The sequence below is a fragment of the Sinohyriopsis cumingii genome, unplaced genomic scaffold (genome assembly GCF_028554795.1).
Source record: "Sinohyriopsis cumingii isolate HCF-2022 unplaced genomic scaffold, ASM2855479v2 utg000673l, whole genome shotgun sequence".
Taxonomy (NCBI): domain Eukaryota; kingdom Metazoa; phylum Mollusca; class Bivalvia; order Unionida; family Unionidae; genus Sinohyriopsis; species Sinohyriopsis cumingii.
In genome coordinates, this window is record NW_028315923.1 from 326,454 (window position 1) to 353,441 (window position 26,988).

General features: G+C 34.9%; 1 protein-coding gene across 4 annotated transcripts in view; it reads right to left on the reverse strand.

The window, feature by feature from the left end:
* LOC149773320 (protein mono-ADP-ribosyltransferase PARP14-like) overlaps positions 1–26,988 on the reverse strand; it is a 151,012-nt gene that overhangs the window by 115,627 nt on the left and 8,397 nt on the right. For 2 of the 4 annotated variants that reach the window (XM_089946450.1, XM_089946454.1), the window contains exons 4-10: positions 24,635–24,754; positions 19,430–19,618; positions 15,971–16,243; positions 12,261–12,545; positions 5,747–6,043; positions 4,135–4,380; positions 810–1,046 (exon numbers count right to left, since the gene is read on the reverse strand). In XM_089946450.1, coding sequence (XP_089802576.1) covers positions 810–1,046; positions 4,135–4,380; positions 5,747–6,043; positions 12,261–12,545; positions 15,971–16,243; positions 19,430–19,618; positions 24,635–24,754 — 1,647 coding nt within the window. The remainder of the gene's footprint in view (positions 1–809; positions 1,047–4,134; positions 4,381–5,746; positions 6,044–12,260; positions 12,546–15,970; positions 16,244–19,429; positions 19,619–24,634; positions 24,755–26,988) is intronic. The other 2 variants (XM_089946451.1, XM_089946452.1) reach the window with 2 other exon arrangements.

Sequence of the window (26,988 nt, forward strand, 5' to 3'; positions counted from 1 at the left end):
ACAAACAAGTAGGATAACTAAATGCCTGAAATACTCTTTTCCTCAATTAAAACTGGGCATCATCAAGTTCCAAAGCTAAATTAATATATCTTAAAGCATCTCTCATATTGTCCATACTGGCTTTCACTGAAATGCTAAAGAAAGCCAAACCAAAGCCTGGGGGAGAAACGAAGTGAAACAAAAATGATGCAATCCCAAAATGTTCAGGTGCTAGATGGTACTGAACATGTTGACTAGGGTCAATGAAATTAATAATTAAAACAAGGAATGAATTCTATGACATCACTACTTGCTCAAGAGATGGGATCAAAATGTACTGGCTTGAAGTAATCAGTCCACATGTGGGTTCAGTTTTTCCATATTATTCCAGTACTGATATTGGTAAGTTCTCAATGCAGATACAGTCTGTTCAGGCCAGGATCACATATCTTGTGATTACTATCACACATTCACTACCTTGAACTATCATACACTCATAAACTACAAGAGACAGTAATATGATTCAAATCTAAAAATAAAAATACTTGGCTTAATTGTGATGTAACTGCACGTAATAACTTCAAAAAATAATTTTAAAATGTCTCAAAATGCATATTTGAAGATACTGCATAATATTTTCTCTTACAAAAGTTATTAAAATTCCTGAAATTCCAGTTTTTGTTTCACTATATTTTAAAGAGTGTTACTATAGATACAAAACTACAAGATTTGCTGTATCTTAATAAAATTAATTAATAAAAGAATTGGTTAACAGAAAATCAATGTCTTCCAGATGGTACAAATACCAGTCATGATAAAAGATATCTTACTGGTATGATCCTCAAAATACACCAGGCAGTATTCTTCATCTCTGTGGAATTCAACTTTCTCAACAGGTCCTCCCCAAGACCGTTTCTCATTTTCAAAGTACAACTCAATCGTGTCCTCAGTTGTGGTAATCTTGAGATTAAGGACTAAGATACAGTTTGAAACGTGAACTTTTGATGGCTGGAGATGACTGCCCTCCAGAGCTCGCTTCTTGCAGGCTTCTTCAAGTTTTTGAAAATCTAATTCAGACAGAAAAGAAAAAATATATTTCAAAAGCATTTCTCCAAATACATCAGGTTTGGAAGGTCAAATATTCCACTGGGCTGCATGCATGATGACTAACGTAAATTAATACAGATTTGCATTTGTAAAAAACACATACCCTCACAAAAGAAAAAATGTCCAAAGTTTTAGAATGAAATAAATCTTTCACAAAATTATTCAAATGGCATATAAATTTAATCAGGTCATGTATATATGTGCATACCAAACTGTATTTACATGTACCTACGTCAAGTGGCTTGTGTGTAAATGTTCAAACAGTTTCAATGACGTAGTCTTTTTTTAAAATAGATAAAAAAATTGTACCAATGGTGTGAAATTGTAATCAAGTCATTATACATTGAAACATACCAGCCAAATTCAAGCTGCCTGCGATTAGTGGTTTTAATATATCTTTAACAAAAACAAAAAACGTTTACACCATTATAATGTAACGTAAGTCCAAAAACCCCAATTGGAAGAGAAATCTTTTAAATAAAACAAATTGCAATGAATGGTACATTACACACCCATTAATGTCTAACAGTCCTCTATGTCCACTTTAGGACAAGGAAATAGATCAACAGGTTTCAGTGATTGTTACTGTACCATTGGTATAAACTCATGAACTATTTTTTTTTAAATTGATGAAACTATATATAGATACAAAGTGTATTTTTTAGTTTTGAATATGTATATATCAACATCCATAAGTAGCTGACATTACATGTTTGAAATTTTTTTATATTATGTATTGAATTTCCACCTGTCCAAGAAAAAAGAAATATTTTGAACAAAAACTGCTACAAGAATAAATTGGTATATATTGCACAGAACTATATACTGAATATAATAACTACAATAATCAAGTACAATGTCGATTCACATTTAGAAAAAAACTGTAAATATTTACTTGATCATCTGAAGATTAGAAATAATTTTCGAGATGGAAATTTGTGGTTGGTGGTTTTGTGGGCTTAACACCACTTCTCAGCACATGATAAGCTATAAATAGCAGCTTGTATATTTTGGTGGAGGAAGAACCCTGGAAGATCACAGTATTGAAAAGAAAAGTAAGTCTTCTAATCTTTACCAAACGAATGTTACATTTATCTAGACAATTCTGCAACAGGATTTGTATTTTAGAATACGGACTGATTCAATGCTCTAATGATCCCATTAAACTTTAGATTAAAGCAAGAATCAAACTTACCCATGAATATCCAATTTACATTTCCATAAATTTCCATAAATATTAGCTGTGCTTGTAAACAAGGAGTTACATATGTGTATTTCATGACTACACTGTTTACAAAATATTAAGCTCAGAACGATCTTACTTAAGAGAAACAATGCTAAAACATGCAAATACATTTAAAAGTTAATAATTTGGAAACTTTGAAGCTTTAGAAAAGGTATTCAGATGAGAATAACTGATTCAGAGGCTTCAACTAAAGTAATGGTTTCTATACAAGGAGTTCTGTTTGATTAAAATGCTATATCTGTAATTTCAGTTCCATTAAACTGGGAAAAGCCGTTACCAACTGTTCACTATAATGCCTTTCTCAAGGTTACACTTCTGTCACTCTACTTCCATCTTGGTTTTACTCTTAAATTAAATCATAAAATTTTTAAGATTTTTAAATTTCTAATGTTTTTTTTTTTTAAATATTTTTAAAGCTTATCATGTGCTGAAAAGTGGTGTTAATTTTAAAATTTAAAATTTTCTTCTGAGAATTTTCATCAACTCTATTTTCAAGGCTGTCACTATCACACAAACATTTCAACTCAGATTCCATCTCTACCTGCATTTGATCATTTGATCCTTTTCTCTCATTAAAAGATGAATAACAAAAAGATTCTCCATTATCATTAGTTTCAATGATCTGAACAGCAACTGAACATTAATATTAAACTTGTTTCTTTATTTAAACCATCAAACACTGTATACTGATATGCAAGTTGTAATGACATTTAGCAGCACTCTTAGCTTCAACTAAAATGGTAATATTAGGTCCAAGAAATGAAGTCTAGGCCCCTGAAAAAGGTAAAATGGTTGCCATGAGCAACCTCAAGAGTAATAATTTGGCAACTATGAAAAGCACATCAACATTTTCTTGTAAGCCGAGTCATTGACACTTTGCAATACTCATTTGGAAAACTAATTATCAAAACATGAATACTTAAAGCATGGTTTTTGTTGAATGGAATTCATTTTTATCTATTCCTGATGGTGTCTTTTCACTAATTACATAAGTGTATACTAGAGAGTCTTGACACATTTTTAAGATCTAATCATCATGACAAGGAGAGAGTGAGGAAGAGTGTGAAAGACTGAGGAAGGGTGGTGAAAGAGAGAAGGAAAAGAAGAAATAATAAAATAGGCTAAAATATTTAAATACAAATTTGAAGAACATTCATAAGAGCAGATATATTTCCTAAAAAGAAAATGAAAATACTGATATTTCCACAAACTTTCTTGGTTGGATGGGTCCAATCACATTGCCCTGCTCAAAGGAAAGGGGTGAAAACAAATTCTCATTTATAAATTATAGACCTAAAACAGTCATTAAAAGAAAGAGGAATTATACAGTCATCAAACCATTTTGCTTTGCTTTCATGAAAACTATCATATCAGAGAATAATTTTTAGTAAAGTGTGTCCATGAAATACTGTATCTGATCTGTGATAGGTTGCAGAACACCAATATTATTTCTGGATGTAGCAAGACTGAAAAATCCCAGTATATCAGTGAAAACTTTGAGCTTATAGTAATAATTGTACAAAGTTGAATTTGTACACAGCGACTGAGGTAGATATCATCGACTATAAAGAAAATTAAACAGCTGTAATAATTTTAATGCTGTCAATGCTGCTCTATAAATAACTAATCGATAAATTCTGTATTATTATCACTGTCTGGTAAATATTGGTAAGAAAGTAATTATGTTGTGTTACCTATTTTTTTAAAGTTGACCTGATGACCTAAATGTCCACTAAAAATTTCAAGCATCTTCACAGCAACATCAATGAGAACCCTTTCATATTTTAGAAATTTTAACTTACCAACCATTTCATCAAATGTGATGATTACTTTTTCTCCTTCCTCACCATAGAGAAAATTATTCGGGGTTAGGCCTATTTTTGCCTCCAGAAAATTGGTCAACCCATCACGGGTAACTTTGCTGGTAAGCCCTGCTAAAAGAACTTTTTTTGTATAAGTTGGCCTGGGTGGGGGAGGTATATATAGCTTCACTTCTAATGGTTGACCTTCCACTTTGTGCTGGCCATGGGATGCAACTCTCTGGGCAACTTGAAATAAAGGAGAAAAAGTATGGGTACACATAATTGATAATTTATTAGCCATTGCTTCATTACACAAGCAGTTTATAAACCTTACTGCAGTCTTGTCAATCAATCTGCTCTTCCTCCATATAAATAAATCTTTGGAAAAGACATAGGAAATTACATGTCACAGAATTGTACAGGTAATCCATATTTTCAAAGCTATATATGTGAATCATGTATAAACTCCCCTAACCCCAAGAATTTAAATCCATACCTTGAAATTGTACCCCATAGTAGAATTCCCAACAGATTACTATGTGTATGATATCTATGATCATTATATAATTAAACCTGAGAAACTATAATTTGCAATCTTGATATCAAATCAGTTACATACAAACAAAACAAACTGTGTAACCATAAAGAATGGGAGAATATGTTGATGTTAAGTGTCATTTCTATCAGATACATGTATAAGGACATACTAAATCTTCGTGTGGAAAATTACTTTTATCAACAAATTTTGCTTTATATAAGCTATTATTAAGCATTTTGTTAATGTCAAATTTCAAAGCAGGAAAATATATGAAATACAATATATTTTAGGCATTTTAACAAACATAGGTACAAAATTTAAGATTTCCTGAATAGATAAGACTTTAAAGTAATCAGGCACCCTGATTAACAATGGATGCAAGTAAACTGACATCCTGAAGGATAATGGACACAAGTAATCTGACACCCTGATGGTCAATGGATGCAAGAAGGTCAATGGATGTAAGAATCCTGACACCCCGATTGACAATGGATGCAATTAACCTGACACCCTGATGGACAATTTCTATAAGTAACCTGACACTCTGATGGGCAATGGATGCAAGTAACTTGACACCCTGATGGACAATTGATATAAGTAACCCGACACCCTGATGGGCAATGGATGCAAGTAACTTGAGACCATGATGGTCAATAGATCTAAGAATCCTGACACCCTGATGGACAATTGATATAAGTAACCTGACACCCTGATGAACAATGGATGCAATTAACCTGACACCCTGATGGGCAATGGATGCAAGTGACCTATCACCCTGATGGACAATTGCTATAAGTAACCTTACACCCTGATGGGGAATGGATGCAAGTAACTTGAGACCATGATGGGCAATAGAGGCAAGAACCCTGACATGGACAATGGATGCAAGTAATATGACATGATGAAGGTCAGTGAATGCAAGAATCCTTACACCCTGATGGAAAATGGATATGAGTAACCTGGTAAGCTAAAAATAGGCTTCTGTGGTTACTGCAAAGGCAGTTGAGTAGGCATGCTGGTAGGATTACTAATTTACCTTCTTCACTCTCATAGCTGGTAGGATTACTAATTTACCTTCTTCACTCTCATATGTGATGTAAGCTATTTCATTCTCCTCTCTGTACTCAAACTTTACAATCTCATCACCTCCTGAGCGTTTCTTGTTCTCAAAGTAGAGCTGAAGGGTAGTAAGGTTCAAACTTTTGGTCACACCCCTGACTTCAATGGTGCAGTGAGGAAGAGATTCTTCAGGTTCATTGCTGCAGATCTGAGTCAAATTTTTGGCAGATATATGCTTGGGTGGTTCATACAATTTCACATCAAGAGTGCAACCTGATACTACATGCTGACGTTCTGCCACTCTTATTGCAACTGAAACATATGTAGGAATGATATTACCTTGGGAAAATAAATCATTATATGTCAATATCAACAACAATATTGTATCAACTTTGAACAAAGTGTATAACATTGTCAAAAAAATTAAACCTTTTATTTGCCTGAAACATAACAACGGCTGATTGATGCAGCTCTAATTTGATCTTAAATTAAAAAGAATTTGAGAAAAGTTAACATAGTGATAAGTCATCTTCTTTTGCAGTAAAACAATCAGTGAAAAATGAGGATGTATAATCTATCTACTTGACATATGTACTAGAGAGTTATCAGGCCATTATTTCAGTGGCAAGTATTATTAGCAGCCTAGGCCATTATTTCAGTGAGATGTGTTATTAGCAACCTAGGCCATTATTTCAGTGACATGTGATATTAGCAACCTAGGCCATTATTTCAGTGACATGTGTTATTAGCAGCCTAGGCCATTATTTCAGTGACATGTGTTATTAGCAACCTAGGCCATTATTTCAGTGGCATATGTTATTAGCAACCTAGGCCATTATTTCAGTGAGATGTGTTATTAGCAGCCTAGGCCATTATTTCAGTGACATGTGTTATTAGAAGCCTAGGCCATTATTTCAGTGACATGTGATATTAGCAACCTAGGCCATTATTTCAGTGAGGTGTGTTATTAGCAGCCTAGGCCATTATTTCAGTGACATGTGTTATTAGCAACCTAGGCCATTATTTCAGTGGCATATGTTATTAGCAACCTAGGCCATTATTTCAGTCGCGTAAGTTATTAAAAACCTGGGCCATTATTTCAGTGAGATGTGTTATTAGCAACCTAGGCCATTATTTCAGTGACATGTGTTATTAGCAACCTAGGCAATTATTTCAGTGGCACATGTCTATATGGGGATTTACTCTTAAACAAAAACAAACTCAAATTGTCACATATTTCTTGACTGAATATATTAAGTGAATGGAAGTATATATCAAAAATGTATTCAAATAAATTAAGTAATTTTAAAGATATGGTCAGTTAATTTCAAATATTAGCACTGATACTCTGGGCTATTTGAGTTACCATGATTATGTAACAAGGTGACAAACAGACAACCACCAATACATTGGTCTTCTGATTCTCTGTTATATTAAAGTTTTTTGCTAACTGTTCAAAACCAATTATCAGACAAATCGATACAGTATATATTAATGAATACAAATTCCAGGCATGCCAACATTGAAAAAAATCAAAATCAGGAAAATCACCATTAAAAATCAGGAGGCAGGGTAAAAAAATCAGGAGGTACAAGAGTAAGGTGTATATATACCATGATAAAGATGTCTACTTTTGTTATTTCAGTTCATGTAATTTGCAGATTTGCATTTCTGCAAAAGTACATCATTTATTTGTCCTTGGGTGCCAAATTTGATAACAAGAATAGCTTCCAGGATTGATGCTGACAGGCTGGCTCTCTGGCTAGTTCTGTTTTTTCTTCTTCTGACCACTGAAAATGCTCACTCAGCAGTGCTGTTGCTGTGTGGTAAAGAAAGTATTGATAGCATTACTCTCTCAAGGGATAGAAACAACAGTCGGCCAGATCCATCGTTTTTTTTTTCTTTCTTCCTGAAAGCAACCAACTGATGATTTGCTCCTTCCACATTCAATTCTGTGTCTAAATTGTAGATTTGGTAAAGCTGAAATTCTATGCAGATCATCAGTATTGATTCCTTCCATTCGGCTGGAGAAAAAGGCCAGGTCCTTAAATGATGCAACAGATTGTTTAGACACAGTACAATCGTTGCAAATGTTTAGATACATCTGCAATGCTTGCACTGTGTTTATTAATGTCATATAGACCACCACATCATATTGAGAGATGATGTGAGCAACAGTGGCAGAATGTATGGACAAATGAAAGCAAACTGCTTCTCCCAATCACTCCAATATTTTTTATCACATTTCTTTTTTCTTGGCTGGTAAAAATTCATCAGTTACTTCCTTTTCTTGTTTTTTTTTGCTTCTTGCTGAGAAACGTATCTATTATGTTGCTGTGATTTGCCCATGGGGTCGGATAAAGAGAACAACACTGGGAGACATTCTCTTTGTAGTGGTGGATGAAAACCGGAAATCAAGCCTCATATGCTAAAGCACTAAAAAACATACCAGACATAGAAAAGCCAGATACAGAAACAGGGAAACGAAAAATAATGTTCTTGTAAAAAGAAATAATTTTTTTCTTGAGGGTTGGCAGGTCAGGAATTCAGGTTATGGAGATGCACGAAAAACCATTCATAAAGCTGTAAAATCTGTACAACCTACTGCTACTAATGGAAAATACCACTGAACAATATGGCATGATCTACAAGTCTTGATTTATTACCTAAACTCAACATTTTAACAAGAAACTCCAAGATACTGCTAAGACACCTATGTTTAATTATAAAAACTGAATTATATCCCAGTGAAATCCTATCTAACTTCAAGTTACTTTCAATCAACTGTCATCTTGCAGTGACAAGATGGTTAGAAACCAGTGTCAATACTTTAATAAACACCTGTTTTGAATTACAGTGGTTTAATAGAGATATACTTTTGAAGTATGTTAGAAAGCAAATTATGCAGAAAACTATACTTAACAGATCACATTAATGTAACGAAAATAACCTCTACTACTCCCCAAAAGAGGGGCCCCGAATGGCCAAGTGGTATAAAGCGCTGTCCATTACGGATCACTGCCAATATGAGATACCTCTGTCTGTATGGTTTCAAGTCTCAGATTCCGCCAATGTGGGTATGTGAGAAAGCTTGCCAGTAGCTTCTCGTGGGTCAGTGGTTCTTTCCAGAGTTTTCCCGGGTTCTTCCTCCACCATTAATACTGGTCGCCATGTATAGCCTATTGTGTGCTGAAAAATAACTCCCAAAAGATGAAAGTGTTATCTTTTCTGTCTATGTAACAGACAAACTAAGGAAAGAATCTCTTACACATTACCTCCCATTGAGCACTACCAGGTGCCACCAGTTTAAAGCTAAGTGATACATCGACTAGGATGCTCACATTCATGATGAGATTGAGAGGGTTTTATAAATTTTCTATCAGATAAGTCTTTTCAGCAAAACATACTTTATCAAAATATCCACTTTCCCTCTCAATACACTCCTTGATCACATTAACATCAGTGGAATAGGTAATTGGGAGAGGGTATGCAGAACACCCTACCTCTACCATGGCTACCTTTCAAGGGAAGAATGACTGGATTCCCTATATGAAGGATAAAGGACAGCTCACTTTCCTAATTAGAAAGTAGCACAACTGGTGGTCATGTAATCTGTGAGAACCATTCTTCTTACTGATCAATTTTCCATATAATCCAGTAAAAGCACTAAAGTACTGCCTCTGAGGAAGCTGTCCAGACATCAAATGGGTCTGGAGCATATCCCCCCAGCTACTGGACAAAGCAGATTAAATTCATATCTTCGTGGCATTAGATCCCAGAGTGCAGTGTCCAAACAATCTACACAGCTTATTCAGCAAGTAATGACCTGATCTCCTTCTGCATAATTTATGGTTTCACAAAATATTATGGTGTTTAAAATTATGAAATCTGAAGCACCTCCGAAATAATCTGGATTGCCCATTCATTCTGATAATTTAAAACTAATGCTGATGGAAATGGAGTCTAATGCCACCCAACAGGCTGTCTGCTGGCAGTTGAGGTGGTGAGTCAACAATACTTAAAAAAAAAGAAACCTCATTTTTCATCCTCTTTATTAACCTGATGGAAAATTTGATATCTTTTTAAATTTATATTTCATATTTATATTCTTTTACAAGATTGAAACTGTTGTTGATGGACAGTATTCAGTCCATGTCTGTTTACAATCAACCAGCTCTCCATTTTGAATGTTTGAGCAAAAGGCATTACAAGTTGGAAGGGCAGTTCCTGTTATACCTACCTCCTCAATACCTCCATCTACCGCTCCAGTGGCCTAGTGGTAGAGTACCCATCTGGGATGTGGGAGGTCGTGGGTTCAAACCCCAGCCAAGTCATACCAGACACTTTTAAAAATGGTACTAAAAGCTGCCTCGCTTGACGCTCAGCATTAGGAGGTTAGGACTGGTCAGCCTGGTGTCAGGATAATGTGACTGAGTGGGACATCAAGCTACATGTCTGTGGAATGATGCCCCAGTACTAAACATCACTATAAAGTGTCACACTGCAGACATCATAGCAATATGACTGAAAAATTGTTAAAGCTATGTTAAAAATCTAAATCACACACACACTACTTCCATCCTAAAGCAAAACAGTAATGGTGTTACACAGAGCACAAGAGAATGATATGACTTCACTGATGACAAGTAAAGACAGGCATCTTGTCTTACCAAATAATGACAGAGGTTGTCAAAGCAATAGCCATAGAATGATGTGCAGCCCAGCTAATGACCTTGGTTATCCTAGTCGTTGATTCTCAGGTATGATCACTTCTGCTTTATTGGCAAGCTGAGAAACGGCTGGTGATGCTAGGTCCAAATGAGACATGACTAGTGATGCTAGGTCCAAATGAGAAATGGCTAGGTCCAAATGAGAAACGGCTAGTGATGCTAGGTTCAAATGAGAAACGGCTAGTGATGCTAGGTCCAAATGAGAAACAGCTAGGTCCAAATGAGAAACGGCTAGTGATGCTAGGTCCAAATGAGAAATGGCTAGGTCCAAATGAGAAACAGCTAGTGATGCAAGGTCCAACACTTTAGATATTGTTATGATATTAAGAAGGAGCTTCAAGATGGCTTAAATACACTTGTCGACCTGGTAGAACAGCAGGAAGCCATATTCTCCACCATAATGTTCTTGTCTAATGCCGGAAGCTTGATGGTAAATCCATCCAAATATAATCTATACCAGCATGATGAAAATGTTTCCAAGAAAAATGCTTTAGACTTGTTCCTATCATGGATTTTATCTGACAGATGGTCAGAAATTCCCTTTAACAACACCAACTGTGACAGTAGATATAAGGAGAGAATCGTCATCTTCCAAATCTACTGATTCCTTGGCCTTATATATTATAAACTCTGTCTAAAGTCGATTCCAAAGTTGGATCACATTGTGTTGAAGGCATTGACATTAACTCCACACTCACACTGTATATCATTCTCAACTTGGGCTTTGTCTCTGTCCATGTAAATTTCCTCAAATATGTTTTTGATGGTACCGTGAGCTAGAGAGTATGATGGATGGATGACTTGAGAATTAAATCTATTGCCAGCAAGACGGTATGCACGGCCATTGTCTGGGTAGTCAGTTGGATAACAGATTTTGGAACCGTCTGTACATAAAGTGCAGCAAAATAGATTGGTAAACCTGATCCCCATATGGTTCCACATACAGTGGTACTAACACCCAGTAGTGGCACAGCTCACTGAACTGATAGATCTCCAGTCACTGGACAATAACTACAACAGCTGGCCTAATGGCTGGACTGGCTGATAAGCAGTCAAAATGGTGTGAACTGGATTACCAAAATTTGATATTTTTTTAAAAAAAAGACCTGGACTTACAGGCCCAAAGCCTAAGGCCATGTGCAGATATGAAGGGAGACTTACACCCAATGGTCTACCTAGGTATGGGGGGGAAGAGACACTCCCACGAAACCTAAATATTATCCATATGGGAAAATCTGCTTCAAATTTACCATCATTGCTTCTTGTACTAAATAATGTATCTGCAATTATAACAAAGTCTAGGAAAAATTAGAAAGCTACACTTTTGCAACCCCTCATTCCTCGAATGCACTGGATGTAATCATCACAACTGGCATCATGTGTCTGATATGGTATTGGGGTACAATCATGACATCTACCTCTACATTAGAAATCGATGCCACCACTGGATGAAAATTCCAGAGACTCCTTGACACTTTCATGCAACACACTGGACAAGGTGTCTTCTGACTATAATGCACAGTTTCTTCTCTTAGTCCACATGAAATCTATATGAAATCTATATTGATGACATTTTTGTCTTTTCCTCATCATTGGATTTCAGGAGCTAGCTGCATTTAGTTCTTAATGTAATCTGAGCAGGGAATATATTCAAAGGTGAAATGATTATATACAGTTGACTGCAGCATCAAAAATTACTCTAAATGTATGGATAATTACAAGAGGTCTTAACAATTTACAACTATTGTTAAGACAGCTAATGTTCTCTAAAAATTTCAAACAATGTATGAAATATGTACCTTCTTCACTTGCAAATGTGATGAAAATGACCCCATCAGAGTCAACTGGGTCAAATTTCTTAATCTCATCTCCGCCAGACCTCTTTGTATTTTCAAAATACATTTCAATTGTGCCCTCTGTCCCCGATTTGTATTCTCTGACCTCTATAGTACAAACAGGCTCCACTGCTTCCTCCTCCTCTTTCCCTGTCTCCACTGCAGAAGGCTTTTTCTTTGGTAAATGTAATGTTACCTTCAGCTCATGACCATCTAAGGTATGCTCTCTTTCACATACACTTGATACAACTGAAAAACAAACAAATATATGTTTAAATTTACATGTATGTACATATTTGTATAATGGCAAGAAAATCTAATAAGGTCAGCTATTTATACATACATACTAAACTAAAATTTATCAATCTTAAATTATTTTTACTATATTATACAAGGATTTTTGTATTTAAACACAAGTACAAATATTTCAAAAATATTTCTAAAATGAAAACATTTGATTTAATGGCCTGGAAATCTAATCTGGTCATCTACATATGAATACAAATAAGCTGATTACATTTTCCTCACAGCATTTTATGCTGATGACACTCAAATATGTAGCTCTATCTACCCAGATGAAGGGCTAGTGATGTGCATTTCCAATGTGAAGTCATGGATGACATCTAACAAGCTGCAGATGAATGTTGATAAGTGTGTGTGTGTGTGTGTGTGTGTGTGTGTGTGATTTGGATTTTTAAGGTAGCTTTAACAATTTTTTAGTCATAGTGCTACAATGTCTGCAGTGTGGCAGTTTATAGTGATGTAAGCACTGGGGCATCATGCTGCAGACACGTAGCATGATGTCCCATCCAGTCACATTATCCTGACACCAGTCCGACCAGTCCTAACACTAACCTCTTAATGCTGAGTGCCTAGCAAGGGAGCTGTAAGTACCATTTTTGTAAGTCTTTGGTATGACTCGGCCAGTATTTGAACCCATGGCCTCCCACATCAGAGATGGACACAACCACTTAGGCCACCAGAGCAGTCTCAATTTTCATAAAACTGAAGGTATCCTGATCACTATTCAAAGACTTTCATATCATTTACCTCAAACAATAAGTATAAGCAATAACAACATTAAATTCACTGTCAGAAAGAAACCTAGGTGTCACAACAGTATGCTCTCATTGCATCAACAGGCAAGACTGCATATCTGGAGCTGTGATGCATCAGCTACTTTTACAATTTTCTTTCAGTCAGTGCCACTTAAACACTAGTGTGTTCCTTAGTACTTTCAAGTCTGGGCTATTGTAATTCACTTCTGTTTTCTAATTTCATGGTGTTTGTTTTTGTAATCATATCATTATATGTTTTTTTTATCTTATAGGTGTTGTCTAATGTTGTAAAACGCTTAGAGCTTCTAAAGATTAGGTGCTATACAAAGTCCTCATTATTATTATTATTATTATCTCAGAATCTACTACAGAAACTTCAAAAAGTTCAGAACATGGCTGCTCGGGTTATCCTTAGAGTAGTGAGCACTCCTCCCCCTAGTCTGTGACCTCCACTGGCTACCCATTCAATCCAGAATCAAACCCAAAAGCTGTTCACTATGTTATATTTCACTGACTGGCCAATATACCTTTCTGACCTCAGCCATGTGTACACTCCATCTAGGACCTTACACTTCTCTTCCGACACCTCCATTCTCACTGTTCCCACTGTTACTAAGAAGTCATACAATGTTCTCTTGCCTACCAAGGTCCAGCTACATTGAATGAATTGCCCATAGATCTGAGACACAACGACACTGTGTCCTCATTCAATAGTGCTCTTAAAACTCATGTTTTGACTACAAGAAAAGACTTAAAGACATAATAAATTCTATATCCTTAAATATTGTCAGCACATTTCTGTTTTTTAATTTAATTGTGTTTGTTTTTGTAATCTTGCTGTTGTAGATGTTTTTGTGTGTTATCTAATAAAGTAAAGCACTCAAAGCTTCTAGGTGCAATACTAAGTCCAAATTATTATTATTATTATTATTATTATTATTATTATTATCATTATTATTATCATTATTATTATTATTATTATTATTATTATTATCATTATTATTATTATTATTATTATTATTATTATTATCATTATTATTATTATTATTATTATTATTATCATTATTATTATCATTATTATTATTATTATTATTATTATTATTATTATTATTATTATCATTATTATTATTATTATTATTATTATTATTATTATCATTATTATTATTATTATTATTATTATTATTATTATCATTATCATTATTATTATTATCATTATTATTATTATTATTATTATTATTATTATTATAATTAAGTAGTCTTTGATTCATTGTGCTACCAAGGGTTTTGTCAAACAATATCTACGATGTTCCCAATTTTCTAAAATTAAAAAAAAACACTGCAGTAATTAATTATATGAAAAATCAACTCAGATAATCTACATATGAATACAAGCATGCCTACAAAATGTCATACATCTCCGCCAAATGGTTTTTTGAAAACTGCAAACAATGCTTGTCAAAAGGTCTAAGCTGTGTAAAAACTTAAAAATGACTCCAATAATCTTCAAGTCTAACTTGTTCATCCACTCACAGCTATGATAAGTGTAAAAATTTCATGGATTTAAGTTCAGATGTTTTTGTGCTGTTATACCAAATTGATTTTGAAACAGACAGACAGACAGTGGGCCCTGAGAGGCCAGGTGGTCTCAAGCACTCACCATTACAGATCACTGTCATCTCACCTCTGTCTGCGTGGGCTTGAGTATCGCGTTCAGCCAATGTGGACATGTGAGAAAGCTTGCCAGGAGCTTCTTGTGGGTCGGTGATTCTTTCTGGGGTTTTCCCAGGTTCTTCCTCCACCATTTATCTTGGCTGCCATAAAAATGGCTTTAAAACCTACAACAACAGACAGACAGCACAGCAAAAGATCCCTATTGCTAATGTAGTGGAGGCATAGCAATATCTACTAAGTTATAAAAGTGGTTGCTGTGGTTAATATTGCAATACGTCCATAGTAAAAAGTGATTGATTGACTCCTGAAAAAGAAGAAAAATATAAATACTGAATTGGGGGGAAAAATAAGCTATGAAGGCTGGCAATTCATTAAAAAGAAACTTCCTAAAGGCATAAAATAAGCACAAAAATAGAAGTAGATGTGCAAGATGACTGGAACTAAATGACCCACTATAAAAACAACCACTCCCTACAGTACTGCTCTTGGCTGATTTAAGATCCAAGGGGTTCCAAAATGTGTTGAAATTTTTTCCTCAAACTTGTAAATAACAACAAAATATGTGTTGAAGATGGAAAGAAATTAAGGAAAACAATTAAATAAACCTTTGTCTTTTACATAAAAAGATCCTTAGAATTTATTTATTTTCTGGGGTATAAATTTATGTGGTTTGCAACAAAAAATGTTTTAATAAGCACTTAGATTCCTGGAATAATGGAAGAGTTTCTATTGCTTCAGCATATGAATATTTATTCACTGGGTCTTTAAATTCAAGGAATGATGGAAGTGGTCCTATTATCTCAAGAGACAAATAGTCACTAGGTCTTTACATTTGTAATTTGCTGCAACCAGCAAATCCCCAAATACCAAAATATAGATAAAGTGAATTCTCAGTATTATGAAATCTGTTATAAAAACTATTTTAAAATATAGGTATATACATACCATCTTCATCTGCAAAAGTGACGAGAGCAACACCATCTTCAATTACAACACTAGTGACCTCACCCCCTCCAGATCGCTTGGTGTTCTCAAAATACATCTCAAGCACCTCTTCTACAGCATTCTCAGCAAATCCAGAAACCTCAATTGTACGAATGGATGGTTCCTCCTCTTCCTCGTCATCCTCTTCTTCCTCCACCTCCTCAACATATTCCTCAACACTAATTTGTTTCTTCAGAAATAGCAATGGTCGCTTCTTGAGCACTCTATCAACAGCTGTAAGAAAAACATCTTTAGTAGAGCTTACAGTTCTTCATAAAACATTCCCATTAATGTAAGAATGTATTTTCCAAAATGTTCATATTTGCTGGACATGTCCAAAGGGTCTGATTTTTTAACAATGTTCATATTTGCTGGACATGTCCAAAGGGCCTGATTTTTTAAACCAATGTTCACATTTGCTGGATGTTCACATTTGCTGGTCATGTCCAAAGGGCCTGACATTTAAACACCAATGTTCACATTTGCTGGACATGTCCAAAGGGCCTGATGTTTGAACAACAATGTTCACATTTGCTTGACATGTCCAAAGGGCCTGATGTTTGAACAACAATGTTCACATTTGCTTGACATGTCCAAAGGGCCTGATGTTTGAACAACAATGTTCACATTTGCTGGACATGTCCAAAGGGCCTGATTTTTGAACAACAATGTTCACATTTGCTGGACATGTCCAAAGGGCCTGATGTTTGAACAACAATGTTCACATTTGCTTGACATGTCCAAAGGGCCTGATGTTTGAACAACAATGTTCACATTTGCTGGACATGTCCAAAGGGCCTGATTTTTGAACAACACTAAAATGCATAAACCAGCCATTAGGAGCTAATATTTAAAAAAACACTTGTATTTAGACTTGAAAATGTACTTTAACTGAAATTCATGCTGGAGATCAGGGTCTTATCCTCCTAATGCAGTTGAGATGAACAATACAACGGTTCTATATAAATGCCTGAACCCAGTCTGGGACTATACTGTTCAAATACATGGAAAAACAGTGATGTCCATAGAAACCATTGATTCATCCTATAAATAAATTTATACAAATGTAACAAAGAAAATCTTGCCAATACTGAAACTGCAATGTATCAAATCATAAAATTATTTTGCAATAGAGTCAGTAGCAATATTAAGACTGCTTGAAACATATACAAACAATACTATATATTTGATAAACAAGTTTTAAAAAATTACATGATCAAATTCTGTAAGTAAAACATGGTTCTTGTCATAAGCACGTGTTGGTAAAACATGGTTCTCTTCACAAGCATGTGTTGGTAAAACATGGTTCTTGTCATAAGCATGTGTTGGTAAAACATGGTTCTTGTCATAAGCATGTGTTGGTAAAACATGGTTCCCTTCATAAGCATGTGTTGGTAAAACATGGTTCTTGTCATAAGCATGTGTTGGTAAAACATGGTAGTCTTTACAAGATTGTGTTGGTTAAACATGACTTTCTTCACAAGCATTTGTTTGTAAAATGTGGATCTCTTAACAAGCAAGTATTGGTAAAATATAGTTCTGAATCCCTTCACTGGCTTGTGTTGGTAAAACATGGTTCTTGTCTTAAGCATGCGTTGATAAACCTTGATTCTCATAAATACATGTATGTAAAACATGATTCTCTTTTACAGGCATTTGTGCTGGTAAAAGAAGGTTCTCTTGATAAGCATATGTTGGTAAAACAGTTCTTTTCACAATCAAGTGTTGGTAAAACATGATTCTCATCAAACTGACATGTTGGTAAAAAAAATGGTTCTTTTCAGAAGCATGTGTCTATAAAACATGGTTCTCTTTACAAATATGTGTTGGTAAAAACTTTCAATTTAGAAGTATGTGTTGATAAAACATGGTTCTCTTCACAAACAAATGTTGGTAAAACATGATTTCCTTTGCAGGTATGTGTCTTTTCACAAGCATGTGCTGTAAAACACTGTTCTCTTCTCAAGTATGTCTGTCTGAAGCAGACACATCATTAGTGATGACAAGTTACTAGTAATGATGTTCTTAGCTACACATATATTAATACAGGTTATATATTAATAATACTTATACAGCATAGCTTCCAACCCTCCAGGATCACAATTAGTGAAAATAGGGATAAAAATGAGTGAAGTTTGACATGAATTCATGAAGTGATCTTCGAGTTTGGGAATATTTGTCAGAACAAATGTTTAGCATGGTCTCCAGCTGATAAAGGTAGATTGTGTTCAACAAGAAAACTTACACACAATGCTTCAGCATTAGTAGCTTGCAGGTCTTCTGTCAATGGCTTAAAATTGTCCAGAGCTGAAATCTGCTGCAAGCTCTTAATTTTCCTAACCTCCATGTGCTTTTTGCTACCAGTGTGCTTCCTCGCATCGTCTCTGCCACCATGAGGAATGCTAAAATTTGTGGCACACTGTGTGCAAAAAGCATGACGTATATCGGTGTTTGATGGCTGAATGCACAGCCAATTGTTTTATATTCCAAACTAAACTTCACTTTTTGTGCACTACATTTCTTTTTCCTTGGTGGTGAAGACATTTTCAAAATGAGATGCCAAACGGTAATTTAAATCAGTGTTAGTGGCACATGCCTGGAGCAAAATTCCGGTTAGGCCCCAGTTTCTCTCAAACGTATTTGCAAAGCTACTCTTTTACATATAGAATAAAATATGCTAAAATGATTGCTACTGGGCCAACGTTATCAATCAGTTATACTTTTACTAATATCGCCAATGGCAGTACTTGTCTGTTTCGGCAACTGCCGATATCACAAGTAGTACTTAACATTAAATCAGTTATTTTGTTAAAGATTTAAAATAATTCAGAATTGGGGAATTCATGATTTTTTTGCATGCAGTGTGAATCCGTGAATCAATGAGAAAGTCATGAAATTCACACCAAAATTGTGAGGGTTGGCAGCTATGATACAGTTAATGAAAAATGTGATGAATGATATCATGTGACTTCTAAAAGTTATTTTCATTATTTTAAATTCACCATAACAGTAAGATGCAAAATGAAACCACAACACAACAATAATGGAGCAAAAGTAATGGATTAAACTAGGGGGCTAAATGAGTGGGTGAGCAGTCTCAATATCACGAAAATAGAATATCAAACATTATTGATTTGATTATTAGCTGAAAGGCAATTGAAAATAAAATTTACAGAATCCTCACATCTCACATTCCTTTGTGAGGTTGGTAGTAATGAAATCTATCCAAAAATTAGAATCAAGATTAAAATTACCAACCTAAAACTTATCTTGTCTACAAAATGGTTTAAACTGTGTAAATCAGTGAAAGAGACTTGTGGTACTGTTTACACACCCACCCATGCATTGGAATACACACTGCAACTGATATGATCTAAAATTTCAAAGTGTACCAATCATATCCGATATTAACTGACATACCATCTGCTTCTTGAAACTCAATGATGGCACTTGATGTTGCTGGATGGTACTCAATATTCTCAATAGGTCCACCACCATTACGTCGTCTATTCTCAAAGAAGTTCATCAACGTGTCTTCAGTTGTTTCCTCTGGCAGTTTAGTGACCTTGATCTTTCTGATGGGTTCATCTTCCTCTTCTTGCTTCACTGCTAGAAAACAACCATGAAAGTATAGCATATATAAAACGTGATTGCTGATCAATTCAGTGTCTTCTTTGACTGCTAACTAATTACTGGAAATGTCCTAATATCTTATCATAAATGGGTTTCTTCCTTACCTACATGTAAAGCCATCCATATGTTGGCCAAATGCTGTGATGTAGAACTGAGGTAATTATCAGGAATTTATTTTTATTCTTTCAGTCAGTGACCTTGACCACTGACCATTATATTCCAAACTAAAAAGATTTCATCCGTACCTCGAATGCGTACCATCCACACAGTCTAAGATATGATATGTTAAACCATATTATTATGAGGAAACAATTTTTATTATTTCAATGACTTTGACCACAGATATTTGACTCCAAAATTAGCAGGGTTCTTCTACACCAAAGTGCAAGCCATTCACAAAGTCTGATAACTGAAATTATTGGGTAGAAACAATTTTTCTTGTTCTAATCATAGTGATATTGACCTTTTAACCAAAACTCAATATGGTTCTTCCTTATTCAAAGTGCAAGTCATCAACAAAGACTGAAAGTGTTATTATACAGAAACCATTTTTCTTCTTTCACTCAAAGTGACACTGAATTCTGAGCTCTTTCCATCCCACAATCAACTGAGTTTTTCCTCATTCCTAACACTAGCTATTCACTATTAAGCAGAAAAACATTTCTTTTGTCAGTGACCATGACCTTTCAACATTTTTTACCCAAAACTTATAGCATTCTTTCTAACCTCAAGAGAAAACCAGAACATAATATGCCCCACCTTATCAAAGACACATAAAATGACCCACCTTATCATAGACACATAAAATGACCCACCTTATCACAGACACATAAAATGACCCACCTTATCATAGACACATAAAATGACCCACCTTATCACAGACACATAAAATGACCCACCTTATCATAGACACATAAAATGACCCACCTTATCACAGGCACATAATATGCCCCACCTTATCATTGACACATAAAATGACCCATCTTATCACAGACACATAAAATGACCCACCTTATCATAGACACATAAAATGCCGCACCTTATCACAGACACATAATATGCCGCACCTTATCACAGACACATAAAATGCCCCACCTTATCAGACAAGCCTACTGTGTCAATAAAAATGCAAAGTCCCAGTCCCATGGTCTATTATTACTATCAAATTTATCATGCTTATGTTTAACTTAAGATAAAAATGAAAGTAAATGTCGACAAAAGCACTATGTCCCAAATGTCAACAAAAGCACTATGTCCCAAATTAACAAATCCTTTGTTTTCTAACTGTTTTTGTCGATAAGCTGCCCGTTCTGACCAATTATTTGTTCTACAGTTATTTGATGCTGCTGCTGCAATAACAAAGGAGCATTTGTTTTGGTCCCTCACAGTTGGCCTTTCATGGCAACTTCAATAACACATGCACCCTTCATTAAAGCAAGCCAACTAAAATATACAATTGTTTTTCACTCTAGTTTTAGCTTCACTAATAAAAAAAATTCGAGAGTTTATTTTCTGTCAGTGTAAATTCTATGGTGGCAACTGGTTGCGTACTGTATTTAGGAAGAAAAAAAACATCAGTCACATAACTTTCAATTTTGCATGTTTTAAACGCAAACGAAATGACACTGAAACACTGTCCGTTTCAACTGTAATATGACCATGGATAAGACTACAACCATTTTTCCTGAAATGAGTGGTCATGACCAGCATTAGAATGGTTATCAATCTGAAATGATCTTCTACAACGTGAACTCATTCATCCCCAAAACTATCCTCGGATTTCTGACACTAACTGATATCAGTATTTTCACTTTACACTGCTTTGTCAAGAAATGCAGCAAATTTAACTTAAGATTTTGTGTACTGGTCCTTTAAGTTTCCTATCTATGATAATATTCTATGTGTTCTTAAACCAATGCTCAAGCCAATCAAAAGTCAGTATCACATTTATTTTATCCAATGTAATCAACTGTCCAACACATTTGGTAAGGGGCACATTTTATTCACTATACTCTTTGTGAGTGGTGCACTTGACTTAGTAGATTAGAAATAAATTAATCTGGCAGAACACTATAAAGGTAGTTTTCTTGTGCCAAAAATGAAAAACTCTGGTCTATGGTGGAATGGTGTGGCCTGAAATGACCACAGGTCAATCCAACAATGGTAGCCTATCAAGATATGCAATGTACGATCAGTAATATGGAGTTTCCCACCGAATAAATAATAACTTTCAACTCAACTGAAGGAAAATACATGTGAGAAAAGCATAAAATATATGCCATAGTGACTTTCTTTAGTTGTAAGGGAGTAGTACCAAGAGGAATGTATCCAGTTATCAAATTTCGATATTCAAAATTTAAAAAAATTATACATTAACTCATTAACCCTTGGAGATTATTTTCATCTGAAATGGGGGGTAAGAAAGGCGTTTTGGTGTTACTTCTGAATATATCCAAATACATCTGCTTCCAAAGGTTTTTCGTTCAGTCAGATGCATAGGTGTTTAAAAGATGCCGTTTCTGACTGGTTATTTTGCTCGAGCATGTGCATAAGAGTAAAAACTCTGTGTATGTGTGTTTGTGTGTGTGTGTGTGTATGTTTGTGTGTGTGCATGGGTTAGACCCCTGATTTTCAGTTCCTGGCCACTTTTTACTTCAAATCTCAAACTTCTCCTACTTTTTGCAAAGATACAATTGTCAATGTGCATTTCGGCCCAGTCTGCATTAAATCTCAGGCCAAAAAGTGTAAATCCATATAGAAACTCCAGTTCCAAAAGCATTAATGTTTGGCCTAAAATATTCTGGTCTCAAAAATGAGGCTTTTCCCTGCTCTATTTTGTAATGCAAGTTGAAAGTCTATATTATTTGGTATCATAGCAGAGCAACATCTATTTTTCTGTAATATCACCCACTTTGGTTGTCATGAAAGATGTTGACGGTACATAGTTTGGAAGTAGGGTACAAGCTCATGACAAGTAAACATGGCATGCAGGTTTAAAGAATTAATGAACTTCAAACACAAAATTTCAACAAAGTAACTAAAGCATAAAATAATGGTCACAGAGACCTCTTTTTGCAATAAGAGTCGTATTTACCAAAATGCATCACCACATCAAGTTTCTTGATTCTAAGTATGATGGTATTGCTTACAGTATGCCAAACCTCCTGTGATCTAAATGCAAAAACATGATCCAATACAGTAAAAGGTGCAACATAGGTCACAATGTGGTTCTTTTGTTTTGAAGTGTGGTACTAAAAGCAATGCATATCATTCTAACACAAACTGTGTGACAAATGAACATCACTCACAAAATTTAACCCAAGTCAGTGAAACATCCAATATGGGCCATACTGACGTACCTAAGATGTATTCTCCCTCCCCAAGTTTTATGATTCTAAAATGGATATCACAGGATGCAAAAACCTATGTGGGAATAAATTAAAGGCAAAACCTTAATGTAAGCCAGTAAAATATACAATGTAGGTTACAGTGACCTTCTGTTCTTGTGGTACTAAGAGTTGTATACCCTCCTCTAGTTTAAAGATTTGAGCACAAACAGTTACAACATAACCAAATTTTGTGAAGCATTAAATATGAGTCACAATGACCTAATTTCATGATGAAGATATAGTACTTATCAAGATGCATACCTTACCAAGTTTCATCATTCAAGGTGCAGCAGGATGACAGGGTGCAAAAAATACCTGTAAACATGGGTTATACTGAAAAACCATAACCAAAGCTAGTAAATACAAAGCTTTGTATTGTTGTAGCACAGAAAGTTTAGTGATTCTAGTATGAACAGAGCCTGAGTAATAACTTCAAACACAGAAGTGTACTGAAACTAGTGAATGATAAATACGGACAAACAGGATCAACATTCTGTGTTGAAGATGCAGTACTCACCACGATACAACCCTTCACCAAGTTTCATGATTTTAGGTCTTCCAGTATGTATGCACTAACAAAAAACATCTAAGCAAAGCATAAAACACTTAAAGAAGAATGTACAAATAATGTACATGTATGTCCCAAACAGCCTTCTAAGTGTAGATGCCATGAAACCAGGTTCAAAAATATTGCCCAGGACCAAGGATGAAAGAAAAATGGGGGCACCCACCAGTTATTGTTTACATTTGAGAGAATTATGTATCAAGGTGAAGTTGTTTGCATTTACAACATGCACACTGGAGAGAATGTTGGCATACCTCTAAGCTACTTTAATGTAATATGGCTGACTTTTCTTTGGATATTGTACTTTTGGAAATTGTAAATGCTCTAAGCACACTGCTAACTAAAATCACTTCCATTGTGCTCCAAAAGTTTGCCTGAATTTGTCTAAAGTACACTATCCTTAACAGCTATAAAAACAGGGAAAATGAATTTTGCCAGACTAGACAATACCAGCTTGTGAAAGTGCAATGAATGAATCACCAAATATATAAAATGTAAAAAAGTTATCAGCTCTTTTTTATGCAATTTACCTCTGAAGTTCAGGAAGTGAAAATAGCACTTTTTTGAAAGATGCATATCTGGAGTAAGGCCAAGCTGTAAACTCTAACCCACATTACACCTATCAATCATACATCAAAATAAAGGGAATTAAAGGTTCTTTGAACTATACCTAAGATATACAAGGTCTTTTTTAAATATCCAGTAAAACCAGTGAGGAAAGCCAGGGAAATTCTTTTCTTTAAAATTCTAACCCTATGCAAAATACAAAACTGTAAAGCGCCCCCAATTTAGATGCAGTGAGACTGTGCATACGTAAAATGGTTTTATAGGTGAAGATGCTAATACCAGGGGCAACACATTATCTCCCCTCTGCATCATAAAAGGTAGCTAAATATGCAACACACAAATTATTCTGAAACGGAAATTTATGAAATATTAATTATTTTGTAAGTGCTCAAATTATTTCAAGTTTTATCATATCTATGAAGTTTGTTGTAAAAGTGACATAAAATAAATGTTTATAAGAAAACTTCTTACAAGGCTCCTTCCTCTTCGGTGTTTCACCAACCTTCTGTTCTTCTTTTTGTTTTTTTCTTGCAATTTTTTCTAGGAATTCATCCTGTACCATGGATATCAAATCCCCAGAAGGCCTATTTTCTGCATTACAAGAAACAACACAATCCAAAAGACAATGCTATAACCAACCTTCTATATGCTTTTTAAGATTTACAAATATAGTATAGTACTTATATATAAACAAACTGCTATATGCTTTTTAAGTATTTAACAAAGTACTGTCAAACAGCCAAAGCAGGTATTACAAGTATAGTGTTAATAATTATAATATTCCTTATATATGTTGGGAGTTAAATGTTGGCTTTATTGGCTGAAAAGGTTGTCATCAGCCCCAAAATTAGACACAGCCAACAGCATTTTATCATGTACGTAATCAACTCTCCCTTGCTATCAGCGCTCTAGTGACACCGACATATCTTAGCTTGTACTAATCACAATTATTCAGGGGTGAAGAATAAAATTAAATTTTTGAGTCAGGACTTAAAGGTCTGATATGGACTTTTGGGGAGGGGTTCAATAATGCAGATGAGACACCAACAAAAGATTAGGACATTCCGTCACCAATCTCTATTGAGAAATAAACAAGTTTAATATATGCTAATCTAGTCTAATTAAACATAAGGGTTGCAATTGTTCAGATTTAATGGATGCTTTCAGAATTTTCAGTGTCATCAAACTGTTGAGGATGTACATATGTATTACCCTGCCTGGTAAATTTGATTTGCATTTATTACTAATTCTAGCCTACTTCAGTGTTTACAGACTTTAATAGCAGATACTCATCAAATAAAACAACAGCTAATTAGAGTCAAATGCTGCCTGTTGTAAAAAGATTAATGCCAAACTTGAATTAAATAGTTTCATAAATATTTCAGCTCCAAACAAGTGAAAACAGTCATCTGTTTACTTAAAATCTTTAGTTAGAATTCCATGACACATTATACTGCAATTGCATTATCACGAATGATACTATGATGGGGGAGAACTAAATATAGAGGTAATTCAATATTCAGCCAGTCTGGCATCAAAATTAATCCTTTCCAAAATGAGAAAACTGCCAAATATTCTGTCTCATAAATAAACTGCTATACCATAAAATTCTCCTCCTGATGCTCTCCTGACTGATAACAATGGGTAAGAATCCTGATGCTATACTAACTGATAACAATGGGTAAGAATCCTGATGCTCTACTGACTAATAACAATGGGTAAGAATCCTGATGCTCTATCGACTGATAACAATGGGTAAGAATCCTGATGCTCTACTGACTGATAACAATGGGTAAGAATCCTGATGCTCTACTGACTAATAACAATGGGTGAGAATCCTGATGCTCTACTGACTGATAATAATGGGTAAGAATCCTGATGCCCTACTGACTGATAACAATGGGTCAGAATCCTGATGCTCTACTGACTGATAACAATGGGTAAGAATCCTGATGCTCAACTGACTGATAACAATGGGTAAGAATCCTGATGATCTACTGACTGATAACAATGGATAAGAATCATGATGCTCTACTGACTAATAAAGAATGGGTGAGAATCCTGATGCTACTGATTGATAACAATGGGTGAGAATCCTGATGCTCTACTGACTGATAACAATGAATAAGAATCCTGATGCTCTACTGACTAATAAGAATGGGTAAGAATCCTGATGCTACTGATTCATAACAATGGGTGAGAATCCTGATGCTCTACTGACTGATAACAATGGGTAAGAATCCTGATGCTCTACTGACTAATAAGAATGGGTGAGAATCCTGATGCTACTGACTAATAAGAATGGGTGAGAATCCTGATGCTACTGACTAATAAGAATGGGTAAGAATCCTGATGCTACTGACTGATAACAACGGGTAAAAATCCTGATGCTATACTGACTGATAATAATGGGTAGGAATCCTGATGCTCTACTGACTGATAATAATGGATAAGAATCCTGTTAAGTCCATTTCTTTTTAATTACCATATATTGAAACTATATCAAGTATTATTAAAGAGAAGCTCTATAGTGTGTGTCAAAGTGTGCATGTTTGTCATGAATAGGAGAGGATCGTTTTACTTGCATCTAATGCCATCAAGATCTTTCCATGTGCTAAGTCAGGTTAATATCCATAACTACTGTTTGTTTAATTTGTTGTATTCGTTTTAGTCAACAAGCTCAAGTTATGATTTAGCTAACTGACACTCATTCGCTGTAATCTTAAAATAAATCCTGAAACCTTTTTGATAAAAATCCACTGGCACATGACTGTGTTATTATGTACAAAAGCCATTAGATATTACACTCCAGTCACAATTGTTGA